We start from the raw sequence: 20,567 nt of genomic DNA, 5'->3' as shown, positions 1-20,567 counted from the left end.
CTGACTGCCATGAATTCCTCTCCTGTACCAACCTTTTCATCTCAGAGTAGCATTTGCAACCTATGCCCTCTATTATTTGCTGGATGTATTCCAATCTCTGTCTTCCTCTACAATTTTTATCCTATACAGCTCCCTTCTAGTACCATTGATGTTATTCCCTGATGTCTTAACTGATGTCCTGCTATTCTGTCTCTGCTTCTTGTTAGTGTTTTCCATATATTCCTTTCCTCAGAATTTCAGCAGAGAACCTCCTCTTTCCTTACCTCATCAGTCCACCTAATTTTCAACATTCTTCCTTAGTACCACATCTCAAATGCTTTGAGTCTCTTCTTTTCTGGTTTTCCTACAGTCCATGTCTCACTACCATACAATGCTGTGCTCCAAATATATTCCTACAGTCCATGTTTCACTACCATACAATGCTCTGTGCTCCAAATATACATTCTCAGAAATTTATTCCTCAAATTAAGGTCCTTATATGTTACTAGTAGACAGCTCATGGCTAGGAATGCTCTTTTTGCAAGTTCTTGTCTACTTTTTATGTCCACCTTCCTCCATCTGCCATGGGTATTTTGCTGCCTAGAATTCCTTTACTTCATCTGCTTCATGATCACCAATCCTGATGTTTAGCTTCTCACTGTTCTCATTCCTGCTATTTCTCATTACTTTTGTCTTTCTTCAATTTATTCTCAATCCACATTTTATACTCGTTAGATTGTTCATTCCATTCAGCAGATCCTGTAATTCTTCTTCACTTTCACTGATGATAGCAATGTCATCAGTGAATATTATCAATTATATTCTTTCACCTCGAATTTTAATTCCTCTCCTGAAGCTTTTTTTCCCCCCCCCTATCCATCATTGCTTCTTCGATGTATAGATTGAACATTAGGGGTGAAAGACTACATCCCTGGCTTACACCCTTTTTAATCTGAGCACTTCATACTTGATCTTCCACTCTTATTATTCCCTCTTGGTTCTTGTACATATTGTATATTACCCATATTTCCCTATAGCTTACCACTATTTTTCTCAGAATTTTGAACATTTTGCACCATTTTACATTGTTGAATGCTTTCTCCAGGTCAATAAATCCTATGAATGTGCCTTGATTTTTCTTTAGTCTTGCTTCCATTAACAACAGCAATTTCAGGATTGCCTCTCTCATGCCCTTAGCTTCCATAAAGCCAAACTGATTGTCATTAAAAACATCCTCAACTTTCTTTTCCATTCTTCTGTATACTATCCCTTCAGAAACTGGGATGCATGAGCTGTTAAGCTGATTGTGTGACAGTTCTCACATTTGTCGAATCTTGAACTCTTTGGAATTGTGTGGAAGTTATTTTTCCGAAAGTCACATGGTATATTGCCAGCCTCTCCCATTTACACACCAATGTGAGTAGTCATTTTGTTCCCACTTTCCCCAATGATTTTAGAAATTCTGATGGAATGTTATCTGTCCTTTTCTTCTAACTTGATTTTAAGTCTTCCAGAGCTCTTTTAAATTCTGATTCTAATATTGGATCCCCTCTGTCTTCTATACTGACTGCAGTTTCTTCTTTTATCACACAATCAGACAGGTCCTTCCCCTCATAGAGGCCTTCAGTGTATTCTTTTCACCTATCAGCTCGCTCTCCTCTGCATTTATCAGTGGAATTCCTGTTGCACTTTTACTGTTATCACCCTTGCTTTTAGTTTCACCAAATGTTGTTTTAATTTTCCTATATGCTGAGTCAGTCCTTCTGACAATCATTTCGCTTTTGATTTCTTCACATTTTTCATGTAGCCATTTCACCTTTCTTCCCTACACTTCCCATTTATGTAATTCTTACTTCACTTGCATTTCTGTATTCTGGAGTTTCCTTGAACATTTTTGTATTTCCTTCTTTCATTGGTCACATGAAGTATTTCTTGTGTTATCCATGGTTTCTTCTTAGTTACCTTCTTTGTACCGATGGTTTCCTTTCCAGCTTCTGTGATTGCCCATTGTACTTTTTAGAAATGCCCATTCCACTTCAACTAAACTGCCTACTGAACTATACCATATTACGGTATCTATAGTCTCAGAGAACTTCAAGTGTACCTCATCATTCAGTAGTACTTCTGTATTCCACTTCTTTGTGCATTGATTCTTTGGTGCAATAACATTTTAATTGTTTGCATTACATTTCTTGTGTTCAAATGTGAATTTAGGATTGAAAAGTTTTGTACACAGTGCTGTCGAGCAGTTCATTGAATTCATTGACTTTAATCTGTGGTTATGCATTTCACTGTCGTGTGCGAAAAATGTAGCTTCTTGTTCTAGCAACTGCCTATCCAGAACAGTTACTGTTTTTAAGTTTTTGCAGGAGTCACTTCATTCTTTATTCCTTAGTCCTTTCATATGCCACTTTGCGCACTGATTCTCCCTGACTAGTCTCTTAAACTTCAGCCTACTCTTCATCACTACTAAATTTTGATCTGAGTTTATATCTGCTTCCAGGTACGCCTTACAACCCAATATCTGCTTTCAGAATCTCTCTATGATCATGATGTAATCTAACTGAAATCTTCCCTTATCACCTGTCATTTTCCAAGCATACCTCCTCCTCTTGTGATTACTGAACAGAGTATTCACTATTACTAGCTGAAATTTATTACAGAACTCAATTCATCTTTCTCTTCTCTCATTCCTAGTACCAAGCCAATGAAATGAAATGATCATATGGCATTGTTGGCCGCCAAGTGCAAGTCTTATTTCATTCGGTTCCACATTGGGCGACTTGTGGCCAATGATGAGGATGAAATGATGATGAGAACAACACGATACCCAGCCCATGAGCGGAGAAACCTCTGACACAGCTGGGAATTGAACCGGGGCCAAATACATGGGAGGCAAGCATGTTACCAACCAGCTAAGCAGGCAGACACCAAGCCAGTATTCTCCCATAATCCTTGCTTCTGCTCCTTCCCCTACATCCACATTCCAGTCCCCAATGACTATTAGATTTTCATTTCCCTTTACACACTGAATTATCCATTCGGTATCTTCATATACTTTCTCTATGTCTTCATCTTTGGTTTACGATGTTGACATGTATACCTGAACTATCGTTGTTGGCACTGGTTTGCTGTTGATTCTGGTGAGAACCACCCTATCACTTAACTGTTCATAGGAACTCATTCTTTATCCTACATTCCTTTTCATAATGAATCCTACTTCCACTGTACCATTTTCTGCTGCTGTTGATATTACTAACAAGAAATCGTTGTCTTCTTTCCATTTCACTTCACTGACCCACACTACATCTAGAGTTAGCCTTAGCATTTCCCTTTCAGATTTTCTAGCTTCCCTATCACATTCTGACTTATGCATTCCACTCTGTGACTTGTAGAACATTATCCTTTCTATGGTTATTCGATCTTTTTCTTATGGTCACCTCCTTGGCAGCACCTACTGGAGATCTGAATGGGGGACCAAGCATGAATGTTTTGACAATGTAGAGATCATCATGACACGTTTTCAGTTACAGGCCACATGTCCTGTGGATACATATTGTGTGTGTTTAATGCAGTGGTTTCTGTTACCTTCTGCACCCTCATGTCATTGATCACTGATGATTTTTCTGCCTTTAGGGGCAGTTTCCCACCCCAAGGACAAGAAAGTACCCTGAAACTCTGTCTGCTTCTCAGCCCTCGTTGACAAGGCTGTTGGTGGAATGAGGGATGACTTCTTATGCCGGAAGCCTTCGGCCAGCACTGCTGATGATTTTTGTTCAGAATTTAACTGGTGGCTTGGTTTGAACCAGAAAAAGTAACTGGAAAAGGTTGGGCTTGGTTCCGGGTGCTTTTGTTCCCAATAAATATCCAGAGTAAAGAAATTATTGCTGTCATTTTTGTGTACTCGTGAAAATGTTTATTTCTTCAGTCGTTATTCATAATTTATTTTATTGATTTTATGCATTTGCTGTATCTTATACATGATGAGAACTCCTATTTTTCTTCCAACATAGCTGGTGTTCGGTGGTCTGACACAGAAATGGCTGTAGCGATATGTAAAGCCCTTCAGCCATCAGTGAAGCTTCAGGGATTGTATGCTCACTGTGGAGATTCATATCACACGAGCTCACTAACAGAGGTGTCAGCTGTGCGCAATCGTACAGTTGAGCGTGTAGTGAAACTTGGTGAGGAGCTTGTGCAGAGGGGTTTTGCATGCCCAATCATTTCTATTGGATCCACACCATCAATGAGTGCCAGTGTAAATGCTGAAGACCACAAAGTTTTGCAGAAGCTTAACGAGGCACATGTAGGGAATTATGTATTCTATGGTGAGTATTTATACGGGGTGAACAAGAACTCCAACAAACTTTCAGCTCATAGCTCTTAAGACATTCATTTTAGAACCATATTTACTAAAAATTTCTCTTGTTTTTGTCCATATTACTACCTCTCAAAAATATGGAAAGCAAGGAGCTCTCAGTGGAAGAGATGTGTGTCATGGTAGCAAAGATGGACAAGTGCTCACAGCTTTTATGGTATATGCTTTTTGGAGCACATGTTTATTGGACATTTCTTTTTAGGTCATATACTGTCACATCTGAATGTTTGTCAGTGTAATTTTTGTTTATGCTGGGCATTTTAAAGCCCACATTTACTGGACATTTCTTTTTGGGATACATACTACCACCTCTGAAAGTTTGTCAGTGCATTTCTGCTTTACACTGTATATAGTTAAGGATAAACTTTTGCAGCTTGAAAAAAGTACCGTTCCCCCCCCCTACTTCCCCCATTTCCACAGATATACTTTTAGAATAATGAGAAACTTCATACAATGTTTCAGCTGACCGTTATGCTGTTAAGTTGTAATGAAATGATAAAAACTAAATGGCGGAAGGAAAATTTTGAAGTGTGTGTTACATGTATAGGCCAGCGATAATATTTAAAATACCCTAGTTTTCCAAAATCTAATTTATACATGTCCCAGGATAATATTTATATGGATTAGAGGATTTTGTTTACTTCTTGTATCACTTTATTTTAAAACATAGCTACACAATTAAAAAATTACAAAAATAATCATTTATATGGAAATTAGTTTAGCAGGTAATTTACTTGGAAAATAACCAGATCATGTCACTACATGTGAATGATAATGGCAACTATGTTGGAGGAATAAAAACTACTTTTTACCATCATAATTATAGCCATCTTCAGTGCAGTATTAGCAGCACCTTGATTCTCTCTTCCAAAACATCAACTCAATCTCCTTCCAAATTTTCTTTTGTTTTCTTTAGGCGTAAGACAAACGTCACAGATACAATTACACTCACAGATTCAGCCCCAGTTAGCAACCGAGCAGCTTCAACCACCTACCTATTTATAAAAAAAATCGAGCAATCATCTTATTATTATATATTGTTGTTTATAATAAATCATTTTATTACTAACAAATGGAAAATCCAGGATGGAATAACAACAATATTATGAAAAGGACTGATTGATACTCACAATATATAGGGGACACTGAGTTGTAGACAGGCACGACAAAAAGAATGCTATACATCTGACCTTTCAGGCAAAATGCCATTTTCTACAGTAAAAAAACACATACAAATTTACACAAGTACAATTCACACACATACAGGGTGACAATTATTGAACTACATGAAAAAAAAATATTCAACATGTAAATGTCACAACAGATATTCAGATCTAGGTTATGATATGTTCGATATGCCTGCCATCATTGGTGATGGTGTGGTGCAGATGAATAGCAAAATTCTGCGTGAACCGCTGAAGTGTCGGAACGTTGATGCTGTTGATGACCTCCTGAACATCTGTTTTCAGCTCAGCAATGGTTTTGGGGTTATTGCTGTACACTTTGTCTTTGATAAAGCCCACAAAAAGGAGTCACATGTGTTCGGCTATGGAGGATATGGCAGCCAATTGAGGCCCATGCCAGTGGCCTCTGGGTGCCCCAGAGCCAGAATGCAGTTCCCAAAATGCTCCTCCGAGACTTCGCTGTCCTGCTATGACAGGGTCAATCTCCATCTTGTCTTAACCACATCTTGTCAAACTCAGAGTCACTTTGAGTAATGTAGATGAAATCATCTTCCAAAACCTTCACAGTGTTCAGCAGTCACAGTGCCATCAAGGAATATTGCACTGATTATTCCATGACTGAACATGGCACACCACACAATCACCCGTTCAGGCAACATGAAATGCTGGTTCTCAGCCCCCCAAATGCGTCAATTTTGCTTACTGACTTACCCATCCAAATGAAAGTGGGCGTTGTTGCTAAACCAAACCATATTCACATCAAAGTCCTGTTTGTCAATTTTGTGGACAACAGTGTTGGCGAAACAGAACTGCTGTTCCATGGCCCTGTGGCTTAATGGCTTATGGGTTTGAATTTTGTATAGGAAGAGATGCAGGTCTTCAGCAACAATTTGTCGCAGTGTCTTCCAGTTGATTCCCACCTGTTGTGCAGCTCGTCTGATCGATTTCCTGGGGCTGGTTTGAAACACAGTGCACATCTTCTCAATGTTTTCGAGCATTTTCACCCTTTTTGGATGACTGGTATTGCCAACACTGTCATTACGAACACTACCCATTCTCTCAAACTTCTGAATATTAGTACACTTGGACTGGTTGTCTTCAGTTTAAACTTGATGTAGAACTTCATTTGAGCCACAGTTGGGCTGTTATTGCCCATTAAGTAGGCCTTCACAAGTGCCCATCATGCCCCATGGCCAACTGTGCAGTTTGAATGTCCTAACACAAACTGTTCAGAAGTTATGATGATTTTATTTCATGTAGTTCAATAATTATCACTCTGTATGAGCACTATCTCAAGCCATGAAGCCATACTGCATACAGCAACTGCACCTGATGGGGAAACAATTTGTAGGTGGTGAGGGTAAGGAGGAGGCTAAGGTGGGGAGATGGAGGGATAGCATGGCAGGGGTGAGGTAAGGTGTGGTGTTGCTGGTGATTGGGAGGTCTGATGTAGAAAGAGGTAGTGGTAGAGCCATCCTTGAGGTGGAGGTCAACATCAAGGAAGGTGACTTGTTGGGTTGAGGATGCATTTATGAAGTGAACAGGGGAGAGAGAATGCATTGAGCTTTTGGAGGATGAGGGGGGGGGGGGGGGGGGGAGGGAGGGAGGGGAAGACTGTGTTGAGGTTCTGGAGGAAAATGGATAGTATGTCCTCACCCTCAGTTAGGACCATGAAGATATCGATGAATCTGAGCCAGGTGAAGGGTTTGGGTTTCTGGATAGTTAGAAGGATTCTTCTAGGTGGCCCATGAACAGGTTGGCATTGGATTGTGCCATGTGAGTGTCTAGTGCCTTATTATTGATTTCTTTGTGAGTGATGCCTTCAAAGGAGAATTAATTGTGGGCGAGGATATAGTTGGTCTTGGTGTCTAGGGAGGAGGTTGTAGGTGTGAAGTCAGTTGGGCATTGGGAAAGGTAGTGTTCAGTAACAGCATTGGGGATGTTAGTGTAGACGGAGGTGGCATCAGTAGTGAAGAGCAGGGTGCTGGATGGTAAAGGAACAGGAACAGTGGAGAGTCAATGGAGGAAATAGATGGTGTCTTCTATATAGGAGGGTGAATTACGAGTAACAGCTGATGTTGGTCCAAGTGAGCAAAGATTATCTCAGTGGGGGCACAGTAAATGTCCGCTATGGTGTGTCCTGGGTGGTTGGGTTCATGGGCTTTAGGAAGTACGTAGAAGATGGTGGTGGTGGTGGTGGGATGATGATGATGATGATGATGATGATGATGATGATGATGATGAAGTCCCACATACTCCGTAACAGAGTGTCGCGGATGATGCGGGAGACCCGCACCGCCGTACTAGGCAAGGTCCTAGTGGAGGTGGTTTGCCATTGCCTTCCTCCGACCATAATGAGGATGAATGATAAGGATGAAGACGACACAACAACACCCAGTCATCTTGAGGCAGGTGAAAATACCTGACCCCGCTGGGAATCGAACCCGGGACCCCGGGCTCGGGAAGCGAGAACACTACCGCGAGACCACAAGCTGCGGACTACGTAGGAGTGTGGAGAGTGGTAGGGGTGAGGAGAGAGATACACTCAGGGGAGAGGCTCTGAGATAGGCATAAGTATCTGAGGAGAGACTGGAGACTATGTTGGATTTCAGGAATGGGGTCACTATAGCAACATTTGTAGGTGGACAAATATGGCAGCTGGTGGAGTCCTTCCACCAGGTAATCCATACAGTTCAAAACCACAGTGGTGGTGCCTTTGTCGGCAGGTAGGATTGTGAGGTTGGGATCAGTTGTAGGTGGTGGATTGTGGTTCTTTCTGCAAATGTTTCAGCTGCCTTTTTCCACAAATGTATTTTAATTATCTCTTTCATCTCCTTGTGCAATTTATTGTACTTTTCTCTCTGATAGGGAATGCTATTTTGAGTTTTTTTATAGTTTTTCTTTGGTAATGTGAGTCCAAATTTCTTCTTGGTCCATGCTTGTGCGTAACTTATTGATATTGTTCTAAAATACACAACAAATTGGTGCAGAAAATATACCCTGTTTTATAAACATATATCAATGGAAATACTCAACATCTGAAAACATAATTTAATATAGATAAAACATGAATACAATTTTTAAACTGTAGGAAAGTACTGTAAGAACAATAACTTGATGTAGTGGTGATGTAAAGGACTCTTCACAAAACTTATTATATCATATTTTATTATCACACGTTTTATCATATATCATACTAAATCTATCCATATTAAATGGATGTAGTATGATATGTGATACAATGTATGGTAATAAAATATGATATAATAAGTTTTGTAAAGAGTCCTTTACATCACCACTACATCAAGTTATTATTCTTACAGTACTTTCCTAAAGTTTAAAAATTGTATTCATGTTTTATGCCTTTGATCCCCAGAAAGAACCACACAGCTAAAAAGTGATTGCAAATAGGAATAGTATGTCAGCACAAGACATGAACTGTTCCAGACTGATGACAGAACCCTAGGAGAAAGTTCTTATCCATTGTCAGCAACAGAATTACTCAGTTTATCATTTCTTACTGTTAACCATATTAATTTTATTACTCCAACAACTGTGGCCATTAGTAAGCTATTAATTGAAATCCACAAACTTCAGAACATCAGACCTACAGTTAGCACATGTGTTGGCAGACAAAATAAAACAGATAGCACAAAAACTGACCTGTTCTTTACTGGAAATTGTAAGCCGTTACCCCCATCCCCACCATGTAATTTTAAGTTAATTGTCTGTATTTATAAGGATTTGCTATCAGGCATTGGGTAAGGTTTACAACAGCCATGACTGCACAGTGAGATCAACTGTAGCCTAATTGATGTGTGTGTTATCATTTGCTGCAAAATTAATCATAAAATGTGACTTCCAATGACAGAAATCCACCTAACCATGTGACTTTGGAAAAGCATATTGGTTGCAATATGTGTACATACAGGGTATGAACCTAAGGGTTGTTTTTAAAAAAATACAGGTTGTTCACCCTGTGATGATAAGTGGACTTGTTCATATTAGGCCAAGCCTTCTATGCATGCCTATCCTTTACATGATACACTGTACCAGAGCAATGTTATACATTGTGGCAGACTGTCCTGTCCTTAAAAATCCTTGATAAACATCAATGTCAGCTGCAGCTTATACCACCACAAATTACACAATAATGTGCTGGACCAGTTTTACATTTATCTATATTGCCCACATAACATCAGCAAGTCATGTTGATACATATTCACTGTGCACTGGCTGAACATAAAATCTCATTCCCGAAAATTGAAGCTCAGAGTTGTGATGCAGTGAAGCTGTTGAGGAAGGCTGATTTCTATTTAATAAACCAGGTGGCACAATAATTAAGGTATGCTGCATGGAATGTGATTCAGCCTCTATCTTGTAGTCCAGATTTAGGATTTCCCAGTTTTCCTTGCTTCACGAAAGTGAATGCTGGGATAATTCTTCCGTAAAGGAAGTGACCAATCCCTGTTTGGTTCGACCTTGTGGGCTCTTTCAACCTTTTGGTCCATATATAATGACCATCTCTATAAAGTCTTAAAATCTATTTTCCTCACATTCATTTGAGGAACACTTAAAATATAGGTTTTTCTATAATGATTATGAATTTAAAATACCATTTTAAGTCCATTTCTATGTCTTATTTTGACTTTATTTCTGGTGATGGACATAATATTACTTGCTCAGAAAAAGGAAGTGGTGGTGGTGGCGAGGGTTGATAAATTCTCTTACAGGAATTGTTGAAAAATTTTCTCATAGGGATTGTTGAACAGGAGAACTCTGCAACGTAACAAAATCTGATTTTGGCATTGTGAGCTGAGTGCTTGCTTATGCTCTGACCTGCACAAAATATTGACTCTGTTATATGGCCTAGGGAGCTCAATGTGGCAGAAGCTGCACAGTTGTCCGTTTCCCTTCTGTAGTTAATTGACTGTTTATTTTGACTGTTTGTTGTATAATCATGTTTGTACATTAGCCTGCCTAAAAACAGTGAACATGGCAGTATTAATTAAACTGCATGAGAGAAATGGTGATCTACAAGATGATTTAATCAACTCGGAGGTTTAAACTTCTCAAAAACTCTCTTTATTTGTCTCGAATCACAACAGAATTTGCCATTCATGTCACATGTATATTACCTCCATGCACTTAACACCAACTCCCTTCCAGCCTGCAAAAGTAAGATCCATTGATTGCTTCCCATCCCTGCCCGTATAAACACACAGCTTTCCCTGACTACCATTGAAATAACAAACAATTGCATGTTAACAATGAGAATTCAAAATTGGCACTCTTCACATATTAGTGTTGTAAATCAATAGATGTGTCTCTTTATTCTGCTTCTAACAAAATTAAATTATACTTGATTACTACATAGGTGCATGCACAATTAATTAAACAATGTAATAGTTTCTCATGTTATCTACTTTGACACTGTGGTACCTTAATAAAACCATGGGATTACATTAAATTGAGGCAAGAACCACTACCTTTCATGTGGTATACGGATTATCAGAGAGATCTAACTATTTTTATGAGTCAAATGTTAGACCATCCCTTTTTATTAATGGTAAGGTGGTTGAATGGGACAAAGGGAGGGGGTTGGACTAAGGGACTAAACACTAAGGTCATCAGTCTCTTGATTCCAAGAATGATGTGTCCAGAAGTAGAAATGTCCACAGAGGATGTGAGCAGATCTAGTCGGGAAAAGGATAAAAATGTAATGGACATAAAAAGCAAGATGACAGAAATAGGGAAGTCAGCAGGTGGGGGTCCCTGGGTCTTTTCCTGAATGCTTTTGCAGGTACGTAGAGCTGGAATCAGTCAATAGGTCTTGGTTGACTCTAAAACATGTTGTATAGAATTTTATTTATTTATTTACAGGGTGACCTTAACAATTTAATGACTGTAAGAAAGTCTTTAATTATACCATATTCCATAGCCAAATACAGATATCAAAAGTATAAGAACACTTGGTGAAACTAATACTTACTCTTTTTCAAATCTTTCATTTGACAGTCACATCAATACCACAAACACAATAAAAGTTATCAATTTCATAAGATTATTGATATAGAACTCTTTTAGTATAACTTTCTAGTGTATTTGAATCTGGTTGAGAATGAATGAGTTCTTCTGGATGTACTGGTACATTTAGCTTCATTAATGTCTATAGATTTCAGTGATTTCCACTTTTTGTGTAAGATTACTTGCAAAGTTTCTTTCACATTATCTGAGAAAACATACAAAAATGCACTCTGTTTTCAGATCTTCAGCAGGCATCTCTGCATTCATGTTCCTTGGATGATGTGGCTTGTAGGGTTATGACTCGTGTTATTGGTCATTACCCACATCGAAAACAGATGCTTATTGATTGTGGATTCACTGGGCTAACCAAACAAGGACTGAATGCTAATAAATTTGTTGCAGGATATGCCCTATTTGAGAATCATCCAAATCTAAAGTAAGTGGTTGTTTATATATAAAAACAAAGATGAGGTGACTTACCGAACAAAAGCGCTGGCAGGTCGATAGACACACAAACAAACACAAACATACACACAAAATTCAAGCTTTCGCAACAAACTGTTGCCTCATCAGGAAAGAGGGAAGGAGAGGGGAAGACGAAAGGAAGTGGGTTTTAAGGGAGAGGGTAAGGAGTCATTCCAATCCCGGGAGCGGAAAGACTTACCCTAGGGGGAAAAAAGGACAGGTATACACTCGCACACACGCACATATCCATCCACACATACAGACACAAGCAGACATATTTAAAGACAAAGAGTTTGGGCAGAGATGTCAGTCGAGGCAAAAGTGTAGAGGCAAAGAAGTTGTTGAAAGACAGGTGAGGTATGAGTGGCGGCAACTTGAAATTAGCGGAGATTGAGGCCTGGCGGATGACGAGAAGAGAGGATATACTGAAGGGCAAGTTCCCATCTCCGGAGTTCGGATAGGTTGGTGTTGGTGGGAAGTATCCAGATAACCCGGACGGTGTAACACTGTGCCAAGATGTGCTGGCTGTGCACCAAGGCATGTTTAGCCACAGGGTGATCCTCATTACCAACAAACACTGTCTGCCTGTGTCCATTCATGTGAATGGACAGTTTGTTGCTGGTCATTCCCACATAGAATGCATCACAGTGTAGGCAGGTCAGTTGGTAAATCACGTGGGTGGTTGTTTGTGTGACTTACATGAGATAACCAGGGCAAGAATTAGCTCTTCCAATGAAGTAATGTGTGTGTGTGTGTGTGTGTGTGTGTGTGTGTGTGTGTGTGTGTGTGTGTGTGCAGTGCACTGTGGCTTGTGCACATGCCTGTGTGTGAATGTTTGGGGGGGGGGAGGGCATTGTAGGTGGCAAGTCTCTCTCTCTCTCTCTCTCTCTCTCTCTCTCTCTCTCTCTCTCTCTCTCTCTCTCACACACACACACACACACACACACACACACACACACACACACACACACATTGATGGTGTATGTTCACATATATGCCTGAGTGTGCATATTTAAGTATTAGACAATGGAAAATCCAGGATGGAATGTAACAGTACCAGAGAAGGAAAGTTGCTACTCACCGTATAGCGGAGATGCTAAGTCGCAACAAGCAGGCCCAAAAGATTCACACAATTATAGCTTTCGGCCATTAAGGCCTTTGTCAGCAGTATACACACAGATGCGCGCGAGCGCGTGTGCGCGCCCACACACACACACACACACACACACACACACACACACACAAATGCAAATGCAAACGCAACTTGCACACACATCTGCAGTGGTGACTGGGTGGGGGTAAGGAGGATGCTGGGGTGGGGAGGGGGAGGGATAGTATGGTAGGAGTGGCGGACAGTGAAGTGTTGCAGCTTAGACGGAGGGCAGGAGAGAAGGTGCGTAGTGGGGAGGGGGTAAGTAGTGGAAAGGAGAGAAATAAAAAGAAATTAAAAGACTGGGTGTGGCCATGAAATGAGGGCTGTGTAGTGCTGGAATGGGAACAGGGAGGGGGCTGGATGGGTGAGGACAATGACTAACGAAGGTTGAGGCCAGCAGGGGTACGGGAACATAGGATGTATTACAGGGAAAGTTCCCACCTGCGCAATTCAGAAAAGCTGGTGTTGGTGGGGAGGAATTGCACATACATTTCTGTGTGATGTAGTTACTGTATGTTTTCAATGCATCTTTGACACAAGGACACTAAAAATGTATGTGTGCAGTTTGTTTCATAATAAATAAGCATCATTTTTATTTTCTAAGATGCCACATTTGTTTCTTTTCGACTATATAAAACAGTGTTAAAAATAACAAATGGTTGCAAACATAGAAACTGCTTTAAACTGCTCTTTAATGTCTCAGGTATAGCTTGTTCACTGTGTGTATATAGTATTCCAAATTTTCTGTTCACCAAATCAAATGTTGTAGACAAAAACTGCCAGAACCATATTATTGCAAATCTTTTGTTCGCCAAATCAAATGTAGTTTGACTCAACTGCTAATTTTTTTTATCTAAAATAGTTACATTAGTTTGAATTTTGTTTTCAACATTTAAAATGTTTTGGTCTAAACTGGTAATGTTTTGTTCCATTTTTCCTGCTACGGCCTTCTGTTCAGTTCTGACATCATAACATTTTTTGATTGTCTTGCTGATTCACTTTCTAGCTCATTTTCCAAAACAAAAGATTTGTTTTCGAAAACATCAACTTCTTCATTCACACTTATTAACCCCTCTGACAACCATATTTTAGCTCTGAAGCCTGATTACTAAGTTGGTTTATTTGATATTGTACCATATCCATTTTAAAATTGTTTTCAGTTTTCAGGTCATTTACTTATTCTTGTAGTGAAGTAAATTTTTTGGTTAACTGATCATTAACTGCACTAAATATGCTATTGTTATCTGTCTTCGTTTCCTTTAGCTCTGCCAAAATTAACTGCGAAATATCAAAGGGGAATAAGATTTACAATAAACGTTTTACTTATCTTCTTTTCTCTTAGTTGGCTCCAGTTCTTCATGTCTAGGGGATAATTCTTGAAGCTGAAATTTTTGACATTACAGATACTCGGAGTTCCAATTGACATAATAATTTCTGAAGTAAGCCTTCTTTGTAATTTCTGTTTGCATGATAATTTTATTCTTTCACATTTTTCTGTATCACACTGTCTTTTCAATTTCCACTTCAACAAAGCCAAAAATTACATTGTTCTTCCGAAAAATAAAAACACATCAGAGGCATGCCAACTACGACTTCACTCTGTGGTACTAACAATGTTTCAAAGAGTTCACAAATTCTCTTGACAAATGAATTTATATTATTATTCTATAAATGAATTCAGAAGTAAACATAACAATTAGTGTCAGATTGTGTAATTAATAATAGAAATTTTAATTGTGTTGAATATTTCGTAATTTTAAATGTTTCTAAAACAAAATAATTTCAACTGTACATACTTACAGAGCTATTACATATCAATCGTAACAACGAAAATAAAGTAATTTCTTTTTATGGATTTTAGTCTGAAATATAATACAATGTTTAAAATACCATATGAAATTTTTTTAGAAAAACAGCTGACATAATATTAACGTATTCAAAATTTGAAAAGAAATATTTTTGGTATCGGTTACTTCTGTTGAGGAAAGGTGTCCCTTTACACCTTCATTTCTAAACCCATCTCTGTTTGCTCTCTGAGGAAAGAACTAACAGCTTCAAGAACTTGGAGAAGTTTTTTCAATTTTAAATGCATCCCTCAGCAATACTGGAATTTCATGATCTAAAAGTAAGAACTGACCAGTGATTCCGTCTTCTTGTAATTTTACAGTTTTCTCAAATGAATTCTCCATTTGGTGTATGTTCTTAATTTGTAACATAACTTAACCAACTGTAAGTAACGGTAACTTTTTAGTTCCCTTTTGATTCAGTATCATCATTTGCAATATAACTCAATCAGTTGTAAGTAATTACTTTTCACAGTATTCTCCAATAATCTATTGAAAATAATGATCATCTTAGCATACTGCTTCTTCCTCCTTCCAGATCAGATGTACAAAGAATTCTATCTTTGCACTCACAATATTCCTTGTTAAAATAGCAATGTTTCTGAGTCCTAAATCACCTTAAACAGTCAGTACACACTGTGTTAAGCATATAATTATGAATTATTTAATAATACTATTAAATATTTGATTATATAGCAAAAATAAAATTTTATAAGAAACTATGTCAACAGCTACAACAGTGAACTCTACTGTCTCCAGGTTGTTAACAATATAAGGGAATCTATATGCACTGAAAATTGAGTTAATTCATAAAAAGAATTATGTGTACAAGATACAGTTCAGATATCTGTATTCCAAGCAAGGTCCAGCCCAAGTCATGTCACAGTTCCATCTAGCACAAATAGAGTCGACTGGCTCTGAATTGACTTATATGCAATAAAATAAAATAAAATCTAGCATGATCTTTTCAGAGAGCATGCCTGAAGATCAGCACCATCTGAGTAGTCGGACAACAGTGGTCAGTAGTAATGTTGCACCAGAAATTTGTTTTCCACGGTAACATCAGTTGGCACCACTACAATTATGATATCTTTCTACTTTTCTTCTTCCTTTCTCACTGACCTTGATTATTATTGTTCCAGGTTAATTGAAATGTCACAAGAAGTGGGCAAAGTTGAAGGTGTTGATGGTAACCTAGATTTCGATCGATACCCAGTTGGAACTGAACTGTTACTGTACCCTTACCATGTAAGTATATGAAATGAAATACAACAATTTTTGGAGAGAATGAAGGAAATTTTTCTTTTATAAAATTCTTAAAATATTTCTTGTTGTTCATCATTCCAAAGACTGGTTTGATGTAGCTCTCCTTGCTGGTCCTTCTTGCGCAATCCTCATAAAGTCCAAATAAGTACTGCAGTTTACATGCACTTGACCCTGTTTCCTGTATGAAGTCTGTTCAAAAAATTTCAGAACATACGTAATTTTGTGCCAATCATGTGTTGGAGTGTAAAGCAGTTGGCATCCTTGCACACACTTGTGTTTAATGTGTAACTGCTGGAAGTTTCATTGTTGTATGTCTGTTAGTTATTGTTCAGTGTTGTATTGAGCAGAATGTTGTCTCACACAGTTTGCAAATTTCTAGATGATAAAGTTAGAGGAGCAATGCATCCGCATTAAATTTTGTGTGAAACTCCAGAAAATCTTTACAGAGGCACAACAAATAATGCAGGAAGCCTACAGTGATGAATGCTTAAGCCATACTCAGTGTTATGAATGGTTCAGAGGGTTTAAAAATGGCTGGTTGGAAGTTAAAGTTGACCCTTGTTTAGGCCCTTTGATGTCTACCAATGAAGCTCATGTCAGGAATGTCAATGAAATTGTGCATGCTAATCGAAAACTGACTGTATGAGAGATTGTGGAAGCATTTCAGTTGGATCATGTCATGAAATGTGAGAAGGAAAATGTGAGAAGGAAATGGCCTGAAATGTGGTGAGACAATTCATGGCTCTTGCATTATGATAACGCACCCACACATTCATGATTCTCCAGACCAGCCACCTGTGGACATTATTTTTTAAAACCAATTGAAGGGACAAAGATTTGCAACGATAGACAAGATAAAAGAAAATTCGGAAATGGCACTTCATGCGATCCAGCAAGAGGCATACCAAGACTGCTTCTGGAAGTGAAAATGGTATTGGGAGTGGTGTATCAATTGTGGAGTAGAGTGTTCGGAAGGAGATCATGTACAATAAGTAAAAGGTAAGTGTAGAAAAAAAATTATGTACAAAGTTCTGGAATTGTTTGAACAGACCTCATATTCATCTCTTGGTTTCCCTCTGCAGTTTTTGCGCCCACGCTTCCCTTCAATATCAAATTGACAATTCTTTGATGCCTCAGAATGAGTACTGTCAACCAGTCCCTTCTTTCAGTCAAGCTGTACCATAACTTCCTTTTTTCCCCTTTTTTGGTTCAGTATTTCCTCATTAGTTATTTGATCTATACATCTAATTGTTGGCATTCCACATCTATTTATCTATGCCAGTCAGTGATCTTCTTCATACCACAAGGACTACAATCAGGGTCTGATGCAATGAAAACCTCCAGTTGTCTTACGAAATTAAAGAAAGATGCTATGCCACAGAGGTACCCAATCTCCCATCACGTCCCTGGTACCAAAATTGGAGATAAGACAGAAACTTTATAGTGACGATGGCATAACTTCGATTCAATTACAGGAGATCCTGGCAATATCTCTACCACCTCTGAATGACCCCATCTTCTTCATGTAAATGCAGCTGTGGGGAAGATGTTTGACATTTTCTTAGGCTGCCCCAGAAGGCATCAGGAAACTATAAAACTGATACAGGACATGATCATTTCTGGCAATGCTTTATGAACAATAATTGAAACACTTTTCACAACAGAAGACAAAAAACTGTATACGCTCTTATATGATTTCATAACAGAGGTTCAAATAAGAATATAGGAAAATAGAATTTTTTTACATTATACACATAAATTTTAATTTGCTTAGATCATTGACTTAAGTTCAGTTTAAATGGACATAACAGATAATTGTTGTTTTTTATGGTTCTGTGGCTGGCTGTATGGGTAATGCCAAAAAGCCATTAAAAAAAGGTGTAGCTCCAGACAAATATCTTCAAAGTAGACTTCCTAACACCTAAATTTGTAGCAGATGTTAAAGAGTCCTCTTTTTCAGAAGTTGTTTCCTTGTATAGGCAATATTTATTTTATATCCTCTCTACTTCAGTTGCTTTAACTCATCTACTACGTTTAGCATCTCATTTCTTAATTTAATTCCTTAAGAATTACCTGAATTAGTTTACCTACAAATTGCCTGAGTTAAATTTATCTACATTCCATTACCTTTGTTTTACTTTTGCTGATGCTCATTTCATGACCTTGTTTAAAGGTACTACCCATCCTGTTCTACTGCTCTTTCAACTCTGTTTTTTCTGTCAGTTACAAAAATACAATGTCATTTGCAAACCTCAAAGTTTTTATTTCTCCTCTCTGACTTTAATTTCTTCTCCAAATTTTTCTTTGTTCTTGTTTACTGTTTGCTCAATTTATAGATTGATTAATGTTGGGGACAGGCTATGACCCTCTCTCACTCCATTCTCAATGACAGCTTTTCTTTCATCTGCTTCTACTCTCTAACTACAGTCTGGTTTCTGTACAAGTTGTGTATAACCTTTCGCTTCCTGAGTTTGTTCCAGCTACCTTCTGAATTTCAAAGAGTGTATTCCAGTCAGTATTTTCAAAAACTATCTTTAAGTCTAGAAATGTTATAAACATAGGTTTGCCTTTCTTCAACCTACCTTCTAAGATACATCGCAAGGTCAGTATTGCCTCATGTGTTCTTCCATTTCTCTGGAACCAAAACTGATCTTGCTGGAGGTTGGCTTCTACCAATATTTTCCATTCTCCTGCAAATAGTTCATGTCAGTATTTTGCAGCCATGACTTACCAAACTGATAGACTGGTAATATTAACACCTGTCAGCATATCATTTCTTTGGAATTGTAATTATTAGATTCTTTCTGAAGTCTGACATATTTTCGCTGTCTCATATATCTTGGCTCTCCCAAGCCCAAGAATTGCAATAATTGTGAGGGAATGTCATCTGCTCCTTTCACCGCTCTGCTAAATTCTTCCCGCCCTATAAAATCTCCCATATCATCTTCATCTACATCATATTCTCTTCCAGTAATGTTGTCTTAAAGTTCAGATCCTTCGTAGAGCCACTCTCTTCCACTCTACAAGGGCAGAGTATGTTGCTTTGAAGATAACAGTGAAAAACTGTGTTCTGATTACAGTAACATATTTTTCTGTCAGCACAGCCATAAAATTGTTTTATGAGGCCACTTGTATTACTAACACAACTGTCAATCAATAAAACCTGTGATTAACATTAGTAAAGTTGATATTGTGACCATAACATTGTACAAAAAACAGGGCATACAAGCTATGCATGTAAATAATTTGGCCCCAATATGCATTTATGTGGCTTATATGCCATGCCTATTGTTAGGTGCTGTGGTTGCAGTGGCAATTTCAGTAATGTTTAAAGTGGTCATCAGAAGAACTACAAAATTATTTTTGAACGAAATTCATTTTATAATAAAGAGCGTGGGTGAAGTCTGCACTTGAGTGGAATGGTAGAGAGACAGCTTGAAGGTGGTTCATGGAAACCTCTGCCAGGTACTTGATTGTGAATAGCAGAGTAATCATGAAGATATAGATGTAGATGTAGCATGAATTTAATACTTGATGAAACCACTCCTGATGGGCGAAATGCTCAAAAATGGTTTGGTTAGTACAAATAAATATTATTTCATGCAGTTGTTAGTCGATGCTGTTTTTTTTATCACCATTGTTCTCACTGAATACATTTGGGATTTTGGGTAGTAGTTCCATAACAACATTCCAGTTATTATGAAATACTCCCACAATAACAAATTTTAATGCAAAATCTGTTGAATTCTTTTTAAAATTATCCAAACATTGATGACTAATTGGTTTTGACTTTTGCTTTTGGCCAGCATTCAACAAATGTGAGTCAGCTTGCACACTGTATAATTTACCATATTCTTTCTTCTTGTGGATTTATTTATTTAATACAGGGTGTAAATAAAGTCTGGGAACATTTTCAATTATTTATTGCACAAGAACCAAACTTTGTACAGATATCGCACGTCATTTTGAAGAGAAACCCTGAAAGTTTTTTTTTTTTCATGTATACCGCCACAGCGTAGTTTGGTAATTTGCCGATAGTCAGTGATAGTCGCAAACATGGTGAGTTCAGGAGCGGAGCGAGCTTTCTGTGTGCTGGTGTTCATGAAATGGCCTCCCCGATCACCAGATCTCACTCCGTGTGACTTTTTTCTGTGGGGACACATTAAAGATCTGGCATACGTACCGCCTCTACCATGAGATGTAGCAGAGCTCCGGGAGAGAATATGGGAAGAAACTGCCACAGTTGACGATGCCATGCTGGAATGGGTATG

At 38.3% G+C, this 20,567-nt stretch overlaps 1 protein-coding gene across 3 annotated transcripts in view; it reads left to right on the top strand.

The window, feature by feature from the left end:
• Nucleotides 1-20,567, top strand: part of LOC126412879 (D-threo-3-hydroxyaspartate dehydratase-like) — a 276,261-nt gene that overhangs the window by 238,134 nt on the left and 17,560 nt on the right. For all 3 annotated transcript variants that reach the window (XM_050082764.1, XM_050082763.1, XM_050082765.1), the window contains 3 exons: nucleotides 3,993-4,307; nucleotides 11,809-12,004; nucleotides 16,173-16,278. In XM_050082764.1, coding sequence (XP_049938721.1) covers nucleotides 3,993-4,307; nucleotides 11,809-12,004; nucleotides 16,173-16,278 — 617 coding nt within the window. The remainder of the gene's footprint in view (nucleotides 1-3,992; nucleotides 4,308-11,808; nucleotides 12,005-16,172; nucleotides 16,279-20,567) is intronic.

The sequence above is a fragment of the Schistocerca serialis genome, chromosome 7 (assembly GCF_023864345.2).
Source record: "Schistocerca serialis cubense isolate TAMUIC-IGC-003099 chromosome 7, iqSchSeri2.2, whole genome shotgun sequence".
In the NCBI taxonomy this organism is placed as follows: domain Eukaryota; kingdom Metazoa; phylum Arthropoda; class Insecta; order Orthoptera; family Acrididae; genus Schistocerca; species Schistocerca serialis.
Note: the sequence above shows the minus strand (reverse complement) of the source record. Positions and strands in the feature narration are given on the sequence as shown.